Below are 17,745 nucleotides of genomic sequence, written 5' to 3'. Positions count from 1 at the left end.
AAAGCAGGCTAACTCGCGAGTCACTCGTCATTGATCCGACCGAACGTGGAACCGTGGTTTTATAAACGTGCGATAGAAACACGACTTTCCCAAAATGCTTCGGGAAAGCCACAGGGGTTTGCGAAATACAGCTTTATTAGTGGATGCTGCATCGGGAAAATAAGACTCAAGACGTAAAACGTGGAAAGCCTGATGAAGAGGAGAAGAAGGAACGTGTCAGAGAAAAAGAGAATGAAGCGGAGTAAAAGACAAACGGGATAGAGACGAGACTACAGACAAAGAGAGAGACGGCGAGAAATCGAGATGAAGACAGATACGAGAGGAGGGAGCTGAAAGAGCGAGGGAGTTTTATTAGTGGGTGCCGGTATCGGGAATATAAGACGCAACAACGTAAAAAGGCGAAGGCACCGCGAAGAGAGGAGAAACTGGAAGATATAACGGGCGGGGGAAAGGGAGAAATCGCAAGAGGGCGAGATAAGGAGGAAGAGAGAGAGGCAACGAAGAGGAGAAGAGGGTAGGTGGGCGCGAAGAGGCAGCGGGGCCAGGTCCCGAGGGACTTGGCTCTCCTCTGGTGCTGCCAGCACTCGGGAACGCGAAAGAGGGAGAGGACGGCAGCGGAGAGCAGGGTGGAGGGTAGGAGAGAACTAATCAGCTCGACGCATGCGCACAGGGCTGCTCTTAGGGTCCCTCGGGATTCCCCTGGCATTCCCCATAATATACCCTCTTCTCCCCCTAATCCCCCGCCGCACCCGCGGAGCGTGCCCTCCCGAACCCCTTGCCCGTCCTCTTTACCTCCTCCGCAGCCTCCGCTCGGTCGCAGCTGTACCGACTGACTCTACAGGACTTTCCAGCTTCCCAGAGGGGAGTCAAGATCAAGACCGCTCGATGCGATTATTTTACGTTGATTATTTTACATTGTGTACCTTGTTATAAATCAGAAGCACGCAAAGGCACAAAACGCATTGAATCACTTTAACCGTCTCTTCCTTTTACATTTTTTTTTTTGCTTCTCTCTACGAAATCAAGTATCTCTGTGTCTATATAATACATATACGCTTTCAAATAAGCTACTTTTCTCTTTTTCTTATATAAATAAAATTGTGTATATATTATCGTAACAAAGTCTTTTTTTTTTAACCAACAAATTTTCATCTACCTACACGAATCCGTCATACCAATTATTACAATATCCTGCGAGACAATCCGTGAGAGAGAAGAATATTTCGAGTGATGTTACAATCTTCCCTGCCGGCCGTCACCCACCATCGGGCCCGAGAAGTTGTCGCGGCTTTCCCCATCGGAATTCGAGATCCCCCATTTTCTTAATGTCAGAGATTTCAATCTGTCACGAGAGCGGCTCGGCAACTTTTCGCTTATCCGTCCGACAATTTCCACGGCGGGTACCGCCAAAGTTTCGCGCACCGTACAATTTAGCTCGCATTACTTTTCGCCGGTGATTCGTCAGCGCGGGAGAGAGATATTTTCTCTCCAGATAAGAGACCTGTACGCGAATCAATCATTAATCAAGTAAATCAGAAGTTACGTTACGTTTAAGAAGAAATAAATTGTAAAAAAAAGGTTTAAACTGACGCGACTGCAAATATAAACTTCCAACTCCCGCATCCCTTTGCCGACGGTCGAGCGGTACGCCCTTAGCGTACAAAATAATTAAAATAAAGCCGACATATACTCTCGCGATTCAAACGACAGAACTCATTCGACGTCGCGAATAAGCGGCAATAATTAGGCGCTAATAAAATTTTAACGTACTTAATATATGTATAATACGTCTGTACGTATATTATTAATAATTAAATTAATATTTCGAAGGAATCGATGCATTGATACATCTCTAAGGTAAGTCTCGGCGGAATAATCGCATGGTTAGGTGGCACGTCATAAGCGTTAGAAATTCTTGTCGTACCAGAGTGTATGTGTCGCGCATCAATTATCACCTTGCCTTAAATAAATTAGAATGGTAAATGTATTATTCCGCCTCGCGATCTGCCAAAACCGATTATTAAACTAATTGCATATAACACGTCTAAAAAATGTCAGAAAAAAAAAGAAAAAAAAAAGAATAAAATAAATTAAAATAAAACCTCCAATTTTGAGCATAACAATTTAACGAAAAGCGCATGCGAAAGTGTATGTCACGTCAATTACGTCTCGCCAAGTTGAACGATGAACTTTGAGGATTCGAAAGTGAAACACAACTTCAGCACTAATATCTTAGCAGACTTTGACCTGTATTTTCAGAGTGTATTTAGTTTAAAGTACCTTCATAATTATGTCGCACTAAAATACGATAAATAAATGTTAAGAATTTCACAATATTCTTTCTGGCAGAAGGAAAAGAATATAGTATTCAACTATCGGACATATTAGTAACTCGTTATAAAATTTTTAAGGGTATATAAACATTCGAACGATAATATGGATAGGAGAACGGCAAAACGTAGATCCGTGAGACGTTTCGGCGGAAAAATGTTTCTAAAAGCTTAAAGCTTAAAGAAGCTACGAAAGGTAGGTTTAAAAAAAAAAAAAAAATGTTGGCTGATCATTGCGAGCGAAAGTATTAGTGTTCGGTGGGTTGAGAAACGAGGAGAAAAGAAGGAGGGAAAATAACGATGTCCCAATGGTTTAATGAGCGGCGTGGGTACACGGAGCATTAAAGAAGCGAAGGAAGCCCGATGTTTTCAGGTAAGCAGACGGACGAGGCATCTCCCGTGGGAGTGCGGGCCGCCTCCTGCGGGAAGCAACCTCGTTCTCCGCGAGCTCCTCCAAGCCTTCGAGTATAAAGCGCGCGCGCAAGTACACTTTGCGAAAGGTAACCTGAAATAATAATCGTGCCGTACGGGGGAGCGGATAAAGGTTTGATCTTCCTGGCCTCCTCGGGGAGGAAAACTGCTGGATACTTGGGAAAGGTACGAATCTTTCGAGACAGTTTCGCTAGTTACGTAACAAGGGCGGTACCGTAGGGCACATGCCGCGCGCACACGGGGGACGCGGAAATTTTACTTAGCGCAAAAATAGTTGAGATAGAAACTGTCGGGAGACTGCGGAAGAAACGAAAAGTAGACGTCGCGAGAGAGATACAGAGTCCGGTTAATCTGCCGGCTACCCTCGCGGGCGAAAATACAAAATTTATTTGCGGCAGAAAATTAAATCGCAGCGAAATGTGTTTGAATGACGGGAATTTTTTTCCTACTTTCAATCGAATTAGTCGCAGTGAAGAGGACAATCAAGCAACAATAAAAGTAACAAAAAAAAATAAAAAAATAAAAAAGAAATAAAAAAAAAACGAATTAATAAGAAATGTTCAACGACAAGCCTCTAACATTTAACCGCTCCGTTAGAAAAAGACCGTTGTAATATTTCGCGACGGCGAGAAGTACGTCGCAAAATGCATTTTCCGTATTTTTCATTGACCACAAATGTCGATAAAATAATCGAGCGTACACGTATTCGCGTACAGCCGCGTGACCAACGAGGGGTTAAAACCCCGTCATTCTGTCGACAAAAAGCTGACGCGCACCTCATCATCCGCACGCGGGAAAGAGGCGAAATATGCGCGATGTCGGTATTGTTCGATGCACATGTACTCATGCTTGGGATAGGTACGTGCCGTGCATTCCCCAAGGGACCAAGGAATCCCATATTCATGGGATTTATGGCGGGATCGCGCTTCTTGAACACCTTCGAACAACAATGACAATGCATCGCGACGCATTGTTGCGTGCCCGTAGGGCAATTCGAGTAATGTACCAGAATGCACTGTGCAACTTTCTCTTGCTCTTTCTCTCGCAATTTCTTCGCATTGTTACGCAAAGGAGGCCAGTTTTGTGCTCGCGGGACGGCTCTCATTGCGCCAAGCGATCGACTGTACCGTACATTTTGATAAAAAGAGATTACGTCGCGCGAAACGTTTGGGAAATATCATTATCAGAAATTGCGAAAAAAAATATTTGAAAAAAAAACAAAAAAAAAAGAAAGAAAGTTATTCAAATCTCACGATAATTAAGTATTATAATTGAAACTCAAATAAAAGCGAAAAGCTGTGATATTTCGTTTGCAATATGTTTTATTTCTTACCTTCTGATTGACGGCTGAATGCTCGTTGCAGCTCCTCCTCTTCCTCTTCCTCCTCGTCGTCTTCTGAAACATATAATCATACGGTTATATGTATTCCGTTTGAAATAATTAATTTTAATTTATTTAACGTCAATTATAATTAAAAACGTGATTGATAAAATTGTTCCAATCGATATTGATTACGACGTTACAAATATTCCGTCGGCTAACGATAAATGAACTTCGCGATCGCAAATGTAATTTTCATCGCGTGTTCCGTTTTACGACTTTACTAATTTTTATTATACAAAACGCGGATTAATATGTTTCGCTTATTCTATAACTATTCGGCATGATTCACTTGTGCAAACGTTGCCACCTGTTGTACGTAAATGCTAAAGAAAAGTCCACGAGAGCTGGCAGTCTAACAAATAACACTCACGCTTAATCGCCGTCGTTTCGTTATTCTGTTCGGCCGCCTCCAGGACATTCTGCTCGTTATCGTCGTCCCACTCTTCGTCCCCTGCACAGAGGGAGAAGCCACTGTTAATTCTATTACATTTGCATATCGCCGGTAAAGAGCGGGATCCGCAGCTGCCGCAAAGTACGCACGACACAAAGGCAAGACGGCTCTGCTTTAAATCTCGTTGCGCAAATTTTTTTTCTTTTTTTTCCCTTAGTTTTTTTCTTTTTTTTTTTTCCCCAATTCGTTATCGCGTAATAATCGTTTTTAAACTTGTTGTAAACAAAGCCATCTAGTCGCGGAAATCATTCGCCGCGCGTCATTAAAAACGAAACGAACGGATCGTTGTTTTTCGCTGTAAAATATGTCCGGTCGGTGGGCGCAGGGCAGCGGCGGCTCCATCACCCGTTTGTCACGCGGGACCGCAGAATTAAACTTAAAAATTACACCCTCGCCCGTACGGCCAACAGGTCGTTTGTTATTTCGCATGGTCTCCTACCGCCGCCCGAGCCCTCCTCTCGCGGATCTGATTCGCTTTTTCATCGTTGCGGAAAACGTATTTACGCCGTAAACTTGCCACTCCGGCAATTGAGCGCCGCGTGAGCTTTCGAAGGCGTTAAAATTGTAATTACACCTCTTGTTCCACCGCGCTGTCGACTCTTCGCCCACACGCTTGTCACCGTTAACGATTAGTTATGCTAACAAGCCGCATGAACGGTTTTTGCTAATTGTCGAGTGATTTTGTTCGAACGCGAATTACCCGCAACGCTACATTTATGAAAATATGTAAAAACATTTGTCAACGCTTTACAAATAATCGCACAGTTAAGTACATATTTATAATATCAAAGTAATAAATTAACAAATTAAAGTATTAAGTTTCACCGTAATAAGGTTTCTCGCGCGTACCTAATGCTACGAACATCGAGATATTATAAAAAAAATTTTAATAAGTCTAATAGTAATAATAATAAGCAGGCGCAAATTAATTTTAATTTAATTGCGACTTAAACGTTGGTTCAAGCGCGCAGTTAAACGTCAAACGAGGAGCGACGTCAAATCTACAGACGAGGGCTTAAATATTCCAGAAGACACGACGAGAAGGTACCGGGTCCTTCGATCGTGCACCTCGACGCCCTACGAACTCTGTCAGCTGTCAGGCGTGTCTCACGCCGAAACGCGGTTTGCGTTACCGGTACGATATCACGACGGTTAATGGTTCATCCATCATCGTGTAAGCGAGGACTTTCGACAAGTTTTGGTTGATTTCATTAATTGTCTCAGGTGCGAGGTGAGACGCATGTCCGTGGATAATTAATTAAATTCCTTTAGGAGCGCAAAAATTATTTACGGCAACGAGAAATACTTTTAAAGAAGTAAGTGCTTATGGTCTCGCTTAAAAAATTTTTTTTTTCTATTAGAGATGTTTAGCGGGGCACGAAATTGATCGTGCCACTCACGTCGACGTATTCAATTTACCACAAAACATCGTAAACAATTTGACGATGAGACGGTTCGAGATTTTATGACAATAATCGTAAAAGCGGAGGGTGGGATCGGTTGTGTCGGCTCGAGGGCACCCTTTCCGCACGTACGACGTGGGTATCTATAACGCGCGTACGTCGTTCTGCAACAAGCGAACGTAATACGGCCCAGCCTAGACGACGCTATTCTCAAGATGGTCGGCGAAGGTGGCCGCGCGAGGGAGACGAAGAAGGTAAACTCACGAAAATACAGGTTGCAATCTCGGTCCCGAGCTCCGTGGCTAACGTTAAACGGATGTGTTATTATGGCTTCGGCATGCACGCCGAGCAAGATAACTGCATATTGCGGCTTAACCCCTTCTAGGAGGATCATTCGAGTCACGATGCCCTAGTCTCTCGATAATGCTTCCCGTGGTGGAAGTATATCGCGTCTTCCAAATAATAACGTTTTATCTTGATTCCTAAGAATTTCCAGAGCTGGCGACTTCGCTGCTCACGTTTTTGTCAAACTTTTTAGCACCTTAGTCGGTTGACTTAATTTTTCTTTTTCATGCGTCGCGCAGCAAATTATTTCATTAAATTGAGTAATTAATTAATTAAAGGTCAACGGTCTAATAATTTTATGGCAATGTCTTTCTCGTTTCCTGACGTCTCAAGTCTTCCGCCGATAAACTCTTTCGGTTGCATCGGAGCCTCCCGCGAGGCGCGTCAACCCTCGCGAGAGTCAGTGAAGGTCCGCGAGTCATTAATCGATAGGACGCGAATAAAGGAGCGCCCTGCGGGGCTTATATTCAGGGCGTGCACGATATCTCTATCCGCGTTGCAGCCGCCATACGTCTTGGAGTCCGTGACAGGCAGGCAGGCAAGTAAGCAGGCAGGCAGACAGCCGCCGCCACTGGGAAGGGCCGCCGCCGCAGCCGCCGCTGCTGCTGCTGCTGCTGCGATGGGTAGTCGAGAGGTAGGGAGGGCTGTCGGGAGGAAAGTCGAGGGGAATCCCGAGGGGCCGCGTACCCAGGGTAGCTCTGACGCGGACTCAGACTCCCAAGGGACGCGAGCATCCGCCGGCGACGGCGCCGTCGAGCCCCCTCCGGCGCCGTCAGCGAGGCACCTGACTCCTTAAGGACTTGGGAATATTGCGAAGGACCTTTGGTACCTGTCGTACCGATTTCGTCCGCATTTGTCAGGCTGGCTTCATAGTATTAATATGACTTTTAGTTTCAAAGAAAAAACAAGAGACGCAATTATTAAATTCAATTGCGTTACACAATTCTGATGTAAAATTAGTCTATATAAATGTATATATATAATTTTTTTTTTAATCAATTGTCAGTTGATCGTAATAACCTTAGCCAGCCTCACAATTATCTTAAGTTATTCCTAAGCAAATTACTTGCTAAGCATAATTTGAAGCGAGCAGTTCCCTGAAAGAGGTACCGAAAGGGAATTTCTTAAATCGACGTTGTCGTTGCGCGACGTGCATCGCCACAAAAGCGACGGCAAGTTTGCGGACTTGTCAACGGGTGGCCGCTCCTCAAAGGAATACCGCCGCGTCGCGGGAATGCGTCCTCGAGTATGTCTTTTGTAACGTGTGCTTTCCTTCCTACGGGGTACGCAGCCTTCCGCATACCGCCCGCTATTAAGAAGCACGCACACGCCAAGTTCACCAACTTCATCTCCCATCTTCTAATTCCGTACGGGCAATTTAACCTTGTCACGATCGTTGCAATTTCCCGTAATATCGTATGCTCTTCCAAATCTTCAGTAGCAATTTATTGTCATTAATGCAACACGCGCATTACGATTCAGTAATACATTTGTCTAGGTAAAATAACTTTGGTTACGGTCGTTACGAAATAACTTCGAAATCATAGGAATAAATGAAATAGAATTACTTAATTAGAAAAAAAAAAAAATAGAAGCAATCGCAGACTCGTTTTGAAATATTTGTGAATAAAAGTAAAATAATCCCAGCAACAGAAATTTTGACGAAATTTTGAACGAATTACTTATCGAAATGTAACGATATAGGAAAACCGCGTATAATTGCTAGTCGCGTGACCGGAAGCGCCGAGGGTGCTCTTGGTAGACAATAATTTAACGAGAGGCCGATAACTTAATCCGAGTTAGCGGACGCGTTATAATGATTATGACCGCCGGTGAGGACTTAGTGCTGTCACTGCAAAAACTAATAGCGGCTTAAGTTTTAGAAGAGCCACGATTAAACGGCTTAAAACGCTAAGCCGGAAATTTACATTGTACCGGTAGCACGGCCGCCTCCTGTCTGTTCCGATAGTCCACTACCGCGACCCCGAAGAAAATTAAGACTTGGCCGAGTCTTTTCGTACGCCGACAGCGATATCGTATTTATCTCGAACATTAATACGTAATTTATAACGTAATAACATTATTATCGACGCCGCAATCTATGTCGCAGCGGTCGGTATATATTTCTCCAACGTAATCTTTTCACGAAAATATTTTATTCACAAGCAATTTGGTCAGAACAATCCCGTAATTTAACATACCACGTTTCACTTTAATTGTCTTCGATGCAACCAATCGCGTTGCGGCTCTAATGTTTAACGTAGGAAAAGGGAGGGAAATAATAATCATCGATAAGCAAGCGCCGCTCCAGCTCCGGATCGTTAATCATTTCTGCGCGTGTAAATTAATTCCGGAACGATAATTATGCATTTATGCGAGTACGCACAAATTACAATCACGTTCCTGAGGCATAATGCACATGATTCAGGTCATTGCGTCCTACTCACCAATTATAATGCGCTTATATATCGAGCATATTTAGGCGTTCCTTCATACTTGCCGTTAGAAATGCATATGCGCACCGGCAAGCAGATTTACATATGATATATAATGCAGCTCTAATAACGCATTGTATAGATTGATAAATTAAGATTTCTCTAACAATGTGCGCACAGTTGCATTGCAAAGCTCCACTATGTGTCCGTCCATGTAAAAGCATCGACAAGAAACATTTTAATTCACGTACGCATTTGGATAATTTTTTTTTTTTTTTTAATTTCTCTACATAATTTCTTTTTTCTTTTTATCTAACAACAGTATATGCTCGAAATAATTAATTTTAATATTTATTTAGTGCGTATATTCGATGTGAATCACATTCAAGAGAGATTATAATTTTAATTTATTTAAGTCCGCGAAAAAAAAAAATATTGATTAACACGTTTCGCGTGTTTTTCGTTATCTTCTACGATTTTAAACAATCTTTGAAATGCAAGTCGAAATAACTCGAAACCTGTCGATGCAAGCCGATATATTCCCATTAACGCAATTATCCTTCGTCCAACTGCTACCTACCGGTTGTCCACGTTATGACGAGGGCATTGGAATCCATTAATACGGCTTCGGTCTCGCACAGGTTCATTATCGTGCATTAATTAGCAACACCCTATATCACTGGCAATACTATCGGTCCGGGTTGCTATTTCGTGGCTAACCACTGGCTCGTGACATCCTGACCACGCGATGGCAGTCGGCTTGATCCGATAAAAGACGACGGTTTATTTACCGCAATGGACTAACAAACGCGTACGATTCATCTGATATTTTTCCTACCGATTTATATTGCGCTACCGCTAACGTGTGCCCAGCCGCAAACTCTGTAACGCGAGGTGGACATAGCTTAGTCGTCACGCGGTGGAAAGCCTTTATCGCTGTGATACTTAATATTGAATATATGAAAAGTCCAAAGATGACAGTGACAAAAGAGCCGTGCCGCCTACGTAGTTCCGATATTAATTTCTTTTGAATTTATTTAAGTCGGAAAATATAATTGATAAATGATGACTGGTCGTGTATAAAAATCACCTAATATACTTGGCTAGAAAAAGATTAGTGATCGCAGTTGTCGGCCTATTTAAATCATGGTTTGCGAAACGACACTCCTTCATCATCAATCAGAGCCAATATTTCGGCAGTCGAGTGCCTTTTACGTTCGCTATTGGAATCCGGATGTGGCCACCGAACAGTGGCCGGCTCGAAACGAGCAATGTGAAAACTTTCGTTTCCGCTCAATCGTCAATTCTACCAACAAACGAGAAATGATACGTGTATCGCGACGCGCTTGCAATTTCGATGGAAAAAGGGCCGCGTTGTACCGCGCACTACACGTGTAGTCATCGCGGGATCTGGATGGTAAATCGCATTTTTAAAGCGTTCGCAGTTCACAAATCGATTTTATATCTCATAAAATTTGTTTAATTATGTCTCAATTAGAATTTACATATTCTACTTTTTTTAATTCATTGTTTAAGAATATAATAATTTCTTGTAACGATAGGGGCTCGAAAGAATTATATATAAAATAAAAAGATTTTAAAATAAAAATAAGACGAACGAAGAACTGTTGCGTGCGGAGGAAGATTCGAAGGAGCAAGCGGGCTCAAAAGAGAGGAGAGAAGTCTCCGAGTGGAAACGGCGCAGATAGAGGCGAAAGGAGACGGAAGGGAATGGAGAAAGAGGTCGGAAAGCTGGAGGAGCGAGATGAGCGCGCGAAAGGAGATGCAGGACGAGGAGGACGAGAGGAGTGCGACCAGAATTGGATAGGATAGGCGAACTGGTGATTACAGAGGCCGGGGATTCCCCAGGGACAAGCGCCAGTCTCCCGCGGGCTTCCACCTAATTCCATCCTGGCTGACTACTGACTCTCCTCTCCCTCTGTCTTCCTCTCTATATATCTATCCCGTACCTATCGCCTCTCTTTCTACCTCCAACCGTTCACGTCTGCCGGTGTCCTGCTCTGCCTTTCTCTCATTCGTCCCTTCTCTTTTCACCCTTCATAGTGAGACGTTCCGTCCTTCTTCTCCACCCTTATCCGCGTTTGATCAACCCTCAACCCTCTCTCTCCCTCCGAGCACACGTTTCCTTCCTCGCGTATTTTCTCCTTCTATATCTATTTTGTCTCGCTCTTTACATTTTTCTTGGCCTTTATCTCGCATTCACGATTCGCTTATTTTTTTCCCTATTCGTCTTCCTCATCTCACCTGTCTATTTCCCTTATTTTTTTTTTTATTTTTTTTATATTACAAACGTATTTCAGTTATTCGATTGTACGTACGCTTCCGACCTATTCTAATAATCTAACATCCTCTCGGAATATTGCAGCGGCAATTTTATTTTTCCCTCGCTTTGTATTAGAAAATTCTTCTTTGAATTATTTACCTGCCCGGTTTTTAATTACGTTACAAACGCTTCATTCTGCGTAGTGCTAAAATAAAATATAACAGCATAACGTACGATAGCGGAATGCAAATGTGCAATCGTTAAAAACAGTAGAATTTTCAAGTTTTAAAGTTACTTGGATAATTCGGTCGTTTTTGTAATTACTACAGCGTTACGGTAGACTTTCTGCAACAATAGCGGCTTTTGGCACTCGTATCGTTCGTTACTTTTATGTCGGGGCACGGCTGCACGTGTCTGGAAGTTTCACGAAGCACCCTTTTAGCCAAGACTTCTTTTTCGTTTCCCCCCCTCCCCTTCGAACATACAACGACGCCTTCACATGGACGAACACCTTGCGACGAACTTTGCTATTATTCGCGTGTCTTTGCGACACAAATGTGAGAGCTCATGAACGTTCATTCCGTAAAGCCGCCGTCACCTAGGGACGGTAGATTCTTCCATTTGTTTCATTTTGATTTTTCCCCTTTCGCATTTACCGCGCAAACTTCCCTCTTTCCTACGCCATATTCTCCCCTTCTTTCACGCGATAAATCGAAAGAATTTCTAGCATTATCGTCAACTATATTTTCGTTACGTCGAGGTTAAAAGCACCGCAATAGACGCACGACGTATTTTAATTTACTTTGACTCATAAATCTTGCAGTCAAGGTTTGCAAATTAGCGAGAATAGAAAATAGTCTAACACAAAAAAAAAAAGAAAAAGAAAAAAAAAGAAATTAATTCTTAAATTAATTATAAAACCGCGTCGAATATAAATGAATTAAATATTATTAAGATATTTCTTGAGCAGCGATAAATAAAATGACGAATAAGTATACGCGTTAACCCGTTTTCATCGCGCGCTCGATCGTTAACGCTTCTCGTCGATTTCCGGACGCGTTCAACGGCAAATGTAATATACTCGGAATAATGTCATGTGAAACCTTGACTTACGTTTAAGAGATCGAGGCTTCGCCTGCTTCCTTCTAGACATATCACTGCACTGGCACGCACCTGCGACGTGGACGGGAGGCACGGGGGATCAATAGCCGTTCCTCGCTGGCATATCACTCGCACCACGCCGGGAAAACTTAGTATTTCGCCAGGTCTACTGTAAACGTGACTTTTTCTATTTCTCCGTCGACAATTTTGCCTGCGAGGATCGCGAGCGCGAAACCGCGAGAGACGAGGGGAGCGCGCATCAGCTTCGAAGGTTCGCGCGCGCCGCGGTTTCGGGGATCGAGACACGGGCGCGCGTAGCCACGTGGTCTGCGGCGCGTTTGAAGGGCGTAAGGGAACAGGCGCACCTCGTCTGCGAGCGAGGGTGCGGGTGCGAATGCGGACAGCCGCGCTCGGAGGACGCGCGACGAATGACGCGGCCGCGTCGCGCCCGCAGAGGCGCGGACGCGGAGAACCACTGGCGCGAGCGGCGCGCAAGCGTGCGACACGCGTCACGCTTTTTAATTCGATATTTTCGACTGGGACCTAAGAGCGTGCGTGCCATCCTTTTTTTCTGACCGATTACGGCTTCTTCGATAAATAATCGCTGCGTTTCCCGATAAGACTAACAGTTAAGTAACTCTGGTAAAAATTACAAGTCTGATAAGCGTGTGTTCTTCTAAATTCTACGGTAATTAAAAGTAGCTTTTTTTCTACTGAACATGGACAATTGTATTGCTTGCATAAACGTGCCGCGCAAAGTACGATATATCGATCAGATTTCTACTTTATCGTTGATAGAAAGGTAACGGAATATGATAACGCATCGACGGAGCGAACGGAGCAAGGGTGGAAAGCTCTCTTCTAATTACTCTTCGTAAACGACGTGTTAATTTTCGCGATAAATATTAATCCGCCGCGTAACGTTAATCGTTAAAGTCTTAACTTTTTCAAGACAAACTTCGTTATTGCTTTAAGAAAATAGACTTTCTAAAGAAAGTGGAGTAGCACGTAAAATTAAAAAATTTTATCCATACGGAATTTTTAAAGCTTACTGCTCGAGCATTTTTATATGTCACGGCTCGTAAAAAGTGATACATTTCGTCTTTGTTTAACATTCAGCAGTAAAGATTAAGATATTAATTTCGTCGATTTAGAATACGTCTTTAGAAAAATGTCCGATGCCTGTGACGTTATACAATCGCACGGAGTGGAGTTGATAAATCTGTCGCGTGGTAAAACTGTATACTCGCTACATGCTAATGACGCTGTACGATCGTACGGAGTGCAGTTTATGAATCTGTCGCGTTAGTTATAAAACTGTATATTTACCACATAAATCGGTCGATCTGCTGCTCCGACGGATCGGGCGTCCTGGTAAAACGTTTGGGCCGCAAAATATTCAGGTAACTCCACATCTGCGGCCGTCTACTGTTGAATTGCCAGAATCTTGGCGGTCCTTTGGCACGCACAGGCTTAGACACGATTTCGGTTTATTTCACGCACAGAGAATGTCAGCTGACGTTCCACGGTAATCACACGCGATACTGAGCGTAATGTTACTAACGTGATGGTAATTTTTGATGAGTTATCGCGTGCAAGATTCATTTTTGCAAACAAAATTCGTGGAACAATTCGAACGCGTCCTATCCGTTAGTGACACTTCCGATGACTAGCGGCCATTTGCAAATTGGCTACCGATACTCACAATAGCCGCGAGAGGGCAATAGTTCACGGTGACACGTTTTAAGTGGACGCAATATTGACGCCTTTAATATTATCTCATCAATACCATCAGGATCGGAACGTGTACACACTTATCTTGATCTCTCGTATGCATGACATTTCACTTGTTGACGCTATCATCACACGTAAGCCAAAGAGTTTTCATTTTTCATAGTTTCCTTTCGTTGCACAGGTTAACATTGTCCCAATATATGCATACTCTCTTAATTTTTGTAATTTGATTACTTTTCTCTCTTCATATTTGTTTAACTTTCATGTCAATCGAGAAATAATTCATCTCTGGTTTGCAGAACATGCTGGCGTTAGAGCGTATACCTGATCAAACTGGATACTTGGTGTTAACCGAGGATGGAGCTGTATTAACAGTAAGAAGCTTCTTAATCCCTTAGTCTTTTTGTTTGTCCTTAGTTGTTTTCACCCTTTTTGTTTTCGTAGCAAAAAATATAATTTTTGTTTTGTTTGCTTTACAGTCTGGAGGAGATTTGGAAAATGACGAGCGAGTGGCAAATATTATCAGCAGTTTGGTCATGCTGACAAACAAAGTTGATTCCAAAGCATTTCCTTTACATGATTCCTTTGAGAAGATATCGATAAAATATAAGGACCATTGCTACATCATATGTCTCTCTAATAAAAAGATTTACGTGGTAAAAAGGAAACTTCCATCTCCAACCACAGCAATCACCGAACCTGCAATTGATCTTTAGATAAAACTCAACATAATATTCATAAAACAATAAATGTACTTATAGGCTTTGATATTTGACACAAGTTCAATGTCTTCGATCGTAAGAGATCTATGTTCATTGTTGTTGATAAAAATATAGAATTTTACGAATAAAATTTGTACAATGTAGTTTTAGGAAAAAATACACACCTCTGTATATGATAGCTTCGATATTTCGATCTTTTGAGTAAAATATTCTTCCAATATGTAATTTTAGAATTATAGTTATTCTTAAAATATATTTTTCATCAAAAAATTTTTGTAGTCTGATATATATTGCTCCTAATATCCCGTGTATAAGTTGAGGAATTGCATTTTTAGCATTTTATTTACAAATATGTACATATCGCTTTGAAAGATATATAAAGTTCTATGTATCGCTATCGGTACTAGAACTATCATAATTAACCAAAGATTTGGATGTAGTAGCGTTGCTTATTATTTCCTGTACTTTTGGCGATTCCTGATTTTTTGGTTTTAATCGATCATTTAAAGATAATAATTTTTTTTTATTTTTAGATCGCACAATTGAAACCAACTGTTTTAATTCTGTGCTTTTTTTTTTCTTTGCACCTAAACAAATAAAAAATTAATGTACATATACAAATATAATTAAAAATGTGTACTTTAGTTCTTTTTAATGCAGAATAAATACCTTTTTTGCAAGTGAGTAACTTGGCAAGTTTAATATCGTCCACATGTTCGTTTACCAATTCAATATCAAGTCCAGTCTTTTTTAATAATGCATGATCTTCAGCTTGCTTCTTTTTGAGCTCATTTTTCTTTTCCTGCAATATAAAAGATATAAGTTAATGATATAATAGAAGTATTTTCAACAGATTTAAATATATTTTACAAAAAGAAATAAAAAATAAATTATAAAAATAATAATTTACCCTAAATAAGGCTCTCACTGCACAGTTTGAACTGTAGTCATCTTTCCAGATGCTCTCATTCAATGCTATTGCACCTTCAAGTGCTGAATCTCGTGACTTTGCTACTTTTTTATCTTCCACCCCATGTTCCAACTTATACATTGCATCATCATATAATCTACAAGATACTTCTTTTGTTTCGGGTACTACTTGTTCATTCTGCTTGGGGTCCCATCGATTTTCCTGACGTCTTGCACCACTTACAATGACATAATCCAAGTTCTAAAAAAGATAATAAAAAATGTTAATAAGTGAAAAAATATATATTCCACCTACATTATCAGATGTAACTTACAGCTGGGTCTGTTTTTATCTCAAAGTGATTGTCACAAAGATGACACTTCATGCGAAATTGATAAAGGGGAGTGCTATAATACATTCCAATTTTTTTTTTCTCTGCATTATATCTAACACCCATGCCAATGTGATTTCCACATCCATCGCACCAAATATTATAAGGCATTTCAAATCTTATAATCAAGATACCCATGTGAATCTTGCGAGCTCGTTCTCGCAATGCATGGGTGCCCTGAAATTTGTTGAGCCCACCGGCACGAGGATCATAGTCCGGTGGGTAGTACAAATTCGTTCCCTTACGTTCTCCCATTGTTCTGCAAAATTAATTCAATCATAACAATTATGTGTAATAACAGTTACTTTCTAACACTTTGTACTTTCTAATTGTACCCTGTGTTAATTATTAATACAATAAATCGTATTACTGTACCTTAATTATTTTTTACAGAAGGTACAAAGCAACGTCTTAAAACAATTTCGAATTAATTCAGACGAACTGTGCTGGATCTAAACTCGTCTGATGTCGATGTCGTCGATGTTCTTTCTTTTTTAATGTGCGTCCGTCCTATTTAGAATATAAGGCACAATCCTCTTTTTCTATTTGATCGTCGATGTTACGTACTTTTTATAGGTTAAAATACAACAGTAATTCTAAGAGATCCCAATACACGGCGTTACTGTCGCGGAGGGCAAACTGAGTACCCATTTTTAACTGAGCACCCGTGATTAATGATCGCTTGATCGCGAGGAGTCTACACGACCTAATTGCACGATCGTCCTGTACCTAAGTCTTGCCTCGTCCTGGAAGTCCTACGAACCGCAGTATTCTTCACGGAACCCCGTCGTTGTTTATGCACCGACATCCGATCGAGTAAATGAAAGTGAGTTGCCTCGTTCTTTATTCGAATCGAAATCTTGCAGAAACTCAAATTTCAGATCAAACTCGAGAGCATGAGATCTGCACCCGGCCCGTCTTCTTCGTCGCCGACGAGATTCTCATCCTGCTTCGATTACGTGACTTTTGAGGAATTTGAGGACGATAAACTGCGCAGGAAACACTTCACAGTTTTTATCTGAGAGGAGGAGCAGACCCGGGAAGGGCATCATGCATCGGCGGAGCAACTTTTAGGTGAATATAAATTTCTTTTTTAAGAAAATCTTTATAAAAATAAAGCTTTACCTTTACATTAATTTAAATACTAACATGTCTACATTAATGTGTTTTATTTTATGTTACAGTCACCGGCAGAACTCTACAACTCCGCTGAAGCTCATGCAGATTGGTAAGTCGCACGATTATTTTTCGTAGTTTTGTATTGGGTCTCTTAAACCGGCAACACGTCGTCGACCATTAATTACTCAATTGTAATTATCATAGAAATTATTATAATCAATTAATGTCCCTGTTACGATGACGCGCACGAATTGGGATCTATTAAAAAATAGCGCGCGCGAAGCATACGTGTGATTTCTTCTAATTAACATAAAACATTAGAGTTGTAATTTATTCAACGTAAATTAACGTAACGATAAATTCATATAATCAAGTAAATACCTTACGGCACAAAATCCAGATAAATTATTAATATAAAAGCGACTTTACATTTATTTGTTTAAAGAAATAATAAACATGTACATATATAAAATCTAACAAGAAGACCATTTAATCCATGGCTGTAAGTCCCGTATTTGAGCTCCATCATTTTGGTGATCTTTTAAGACTTACGTGTATTTTCGGGTTCGCCAGAATTGCGCGCACGGCGAACGAGGAAAATGATACTAAGAGTCTTTATCACAAATTAAATAACTATACGTAATCGCGGAAATTGTTAATTATAATATACAATTAATATTAGAGATACCGCATCGTTGATTTCC

General features: G+C 41.3%; 3 protein-coding genes across 5 annotated transcripts in view; 1 reads left to right on the top strand and 2 right to left on the bottom strand.

Moving 5' to 3' along the window:
• Positions 1–13,838, bottom strand: part of L (zinc finger protein Lobe) — a 63,404-nt gene extending 49,566 nt beyond the window's left edge. Inside the window, exons 1-4 of the mRNA XM_070657542.1 lie at positions 13,495–13,838; positions 12,178–12,334; positions 4,517–4,597; positions 4,096–4,158 (exon numbers count right to left, since the gene is read on the bottom strand). Of these exons, the coding sequence (XP_070513643.1) occupies positions 4,096–4,158; positions 4,517–4,597; positions 12,178–12,217 (184 nt within the window). The 5' untranslated portion in view covers positions 12,218–12,334; positions 13,495–13,838. The remainder of the gene's footprint in view (positions 1–4,095; positions 4,159–4,516; positions 4,598–12,177; positions 12,335–13,494) is intronic.
• A 40-nt stretch (positions 13,839–13,878) lies between these two features.
• Positions 13,879–14,806, top strand: Lamtor4 (Late endosomal/lysosomal adaptor, MAPK and MTOR activator 4). Of its 3 annotated transcripts, none has more exons than XM_070657573.1 (3): positions 13,879–13,994; positions 14,199–14,273; positions 14,379–14,806. In XM_070657573.1, exons 2-3 carry the CDS (start codon positions 14,202–14,204, stop codon positions 14,613–14,615), a joined length of 309 nt encoding a protein of 102 aa, XP_070513674.1. In that variant the 5' UTR covers positions 13,879–13,994; positions 14,199–14,201; the 3' UTR covers positions 14,616–14,806. The 3 variants fall into 3 exon arrangements, with proteins under 3 accessions (XP_070513674.1, XP_070513673.1, XP_070513672.1); XM_070657572.1 differs by having other exon boundaries at positions 13,892–14,033; XM_070657571.1 differs by lacking the exon at positions 13,879–13,994 and adding an exon at positions 14,001–14,120.
• A 75-nt stretch (positions 14,807–14,881) lies between these two features.
• On the bottom strand, positions 14,882–16,540 carry LOC139103147 (coiled-coil domain-containing protein 130 homolog). The gene is made up of 5 exons (XM_070657563.1): positions 16,298–16,540; positions 15,866–16,181; positions 15,532–15,792; positions 15,291–15,423; positions 14,882–15,208 (listed from the first exon to the last, which is right to left on the bottom strand). Exons 2-5 carry the CDS (start codon positions 16,175–16,177, stop codon positions 15,006–15,008), a joined length of 909 nt encoding a protein of 302 aa, XP_070513664.1. The 5' UTR covers positions 16,178–16,181; positions 16,298–16,540; the 3' UTR covers positions 14,882–15,005.
• Between the last annotated feature and the right edge of the window lie 1,205 nt (positions 16,541–17,745).

This window comes from Cardiocondyla obscurior, linkage group LG06 (assembly GCF_019399895.1).
Source record: "Cardiocondyla obscurior isolate alpha-2009 linkage group LG06, Cobs3.1, whole genome shotgun sequence".
Classification (NCBI taxonomy): domain Eukaryota; kingdom Metazoa; phylum Arthropoda; class Insecta; order Hymenoptera; family Formicidae; genus Cardiocondyla; species Cardiocondyla obscurior.
The sequence above is the reverse complement of the archived record's forward strand: the minus strand, read 5'-3'. Positions and strand labels throughout refer to the sequence as shown.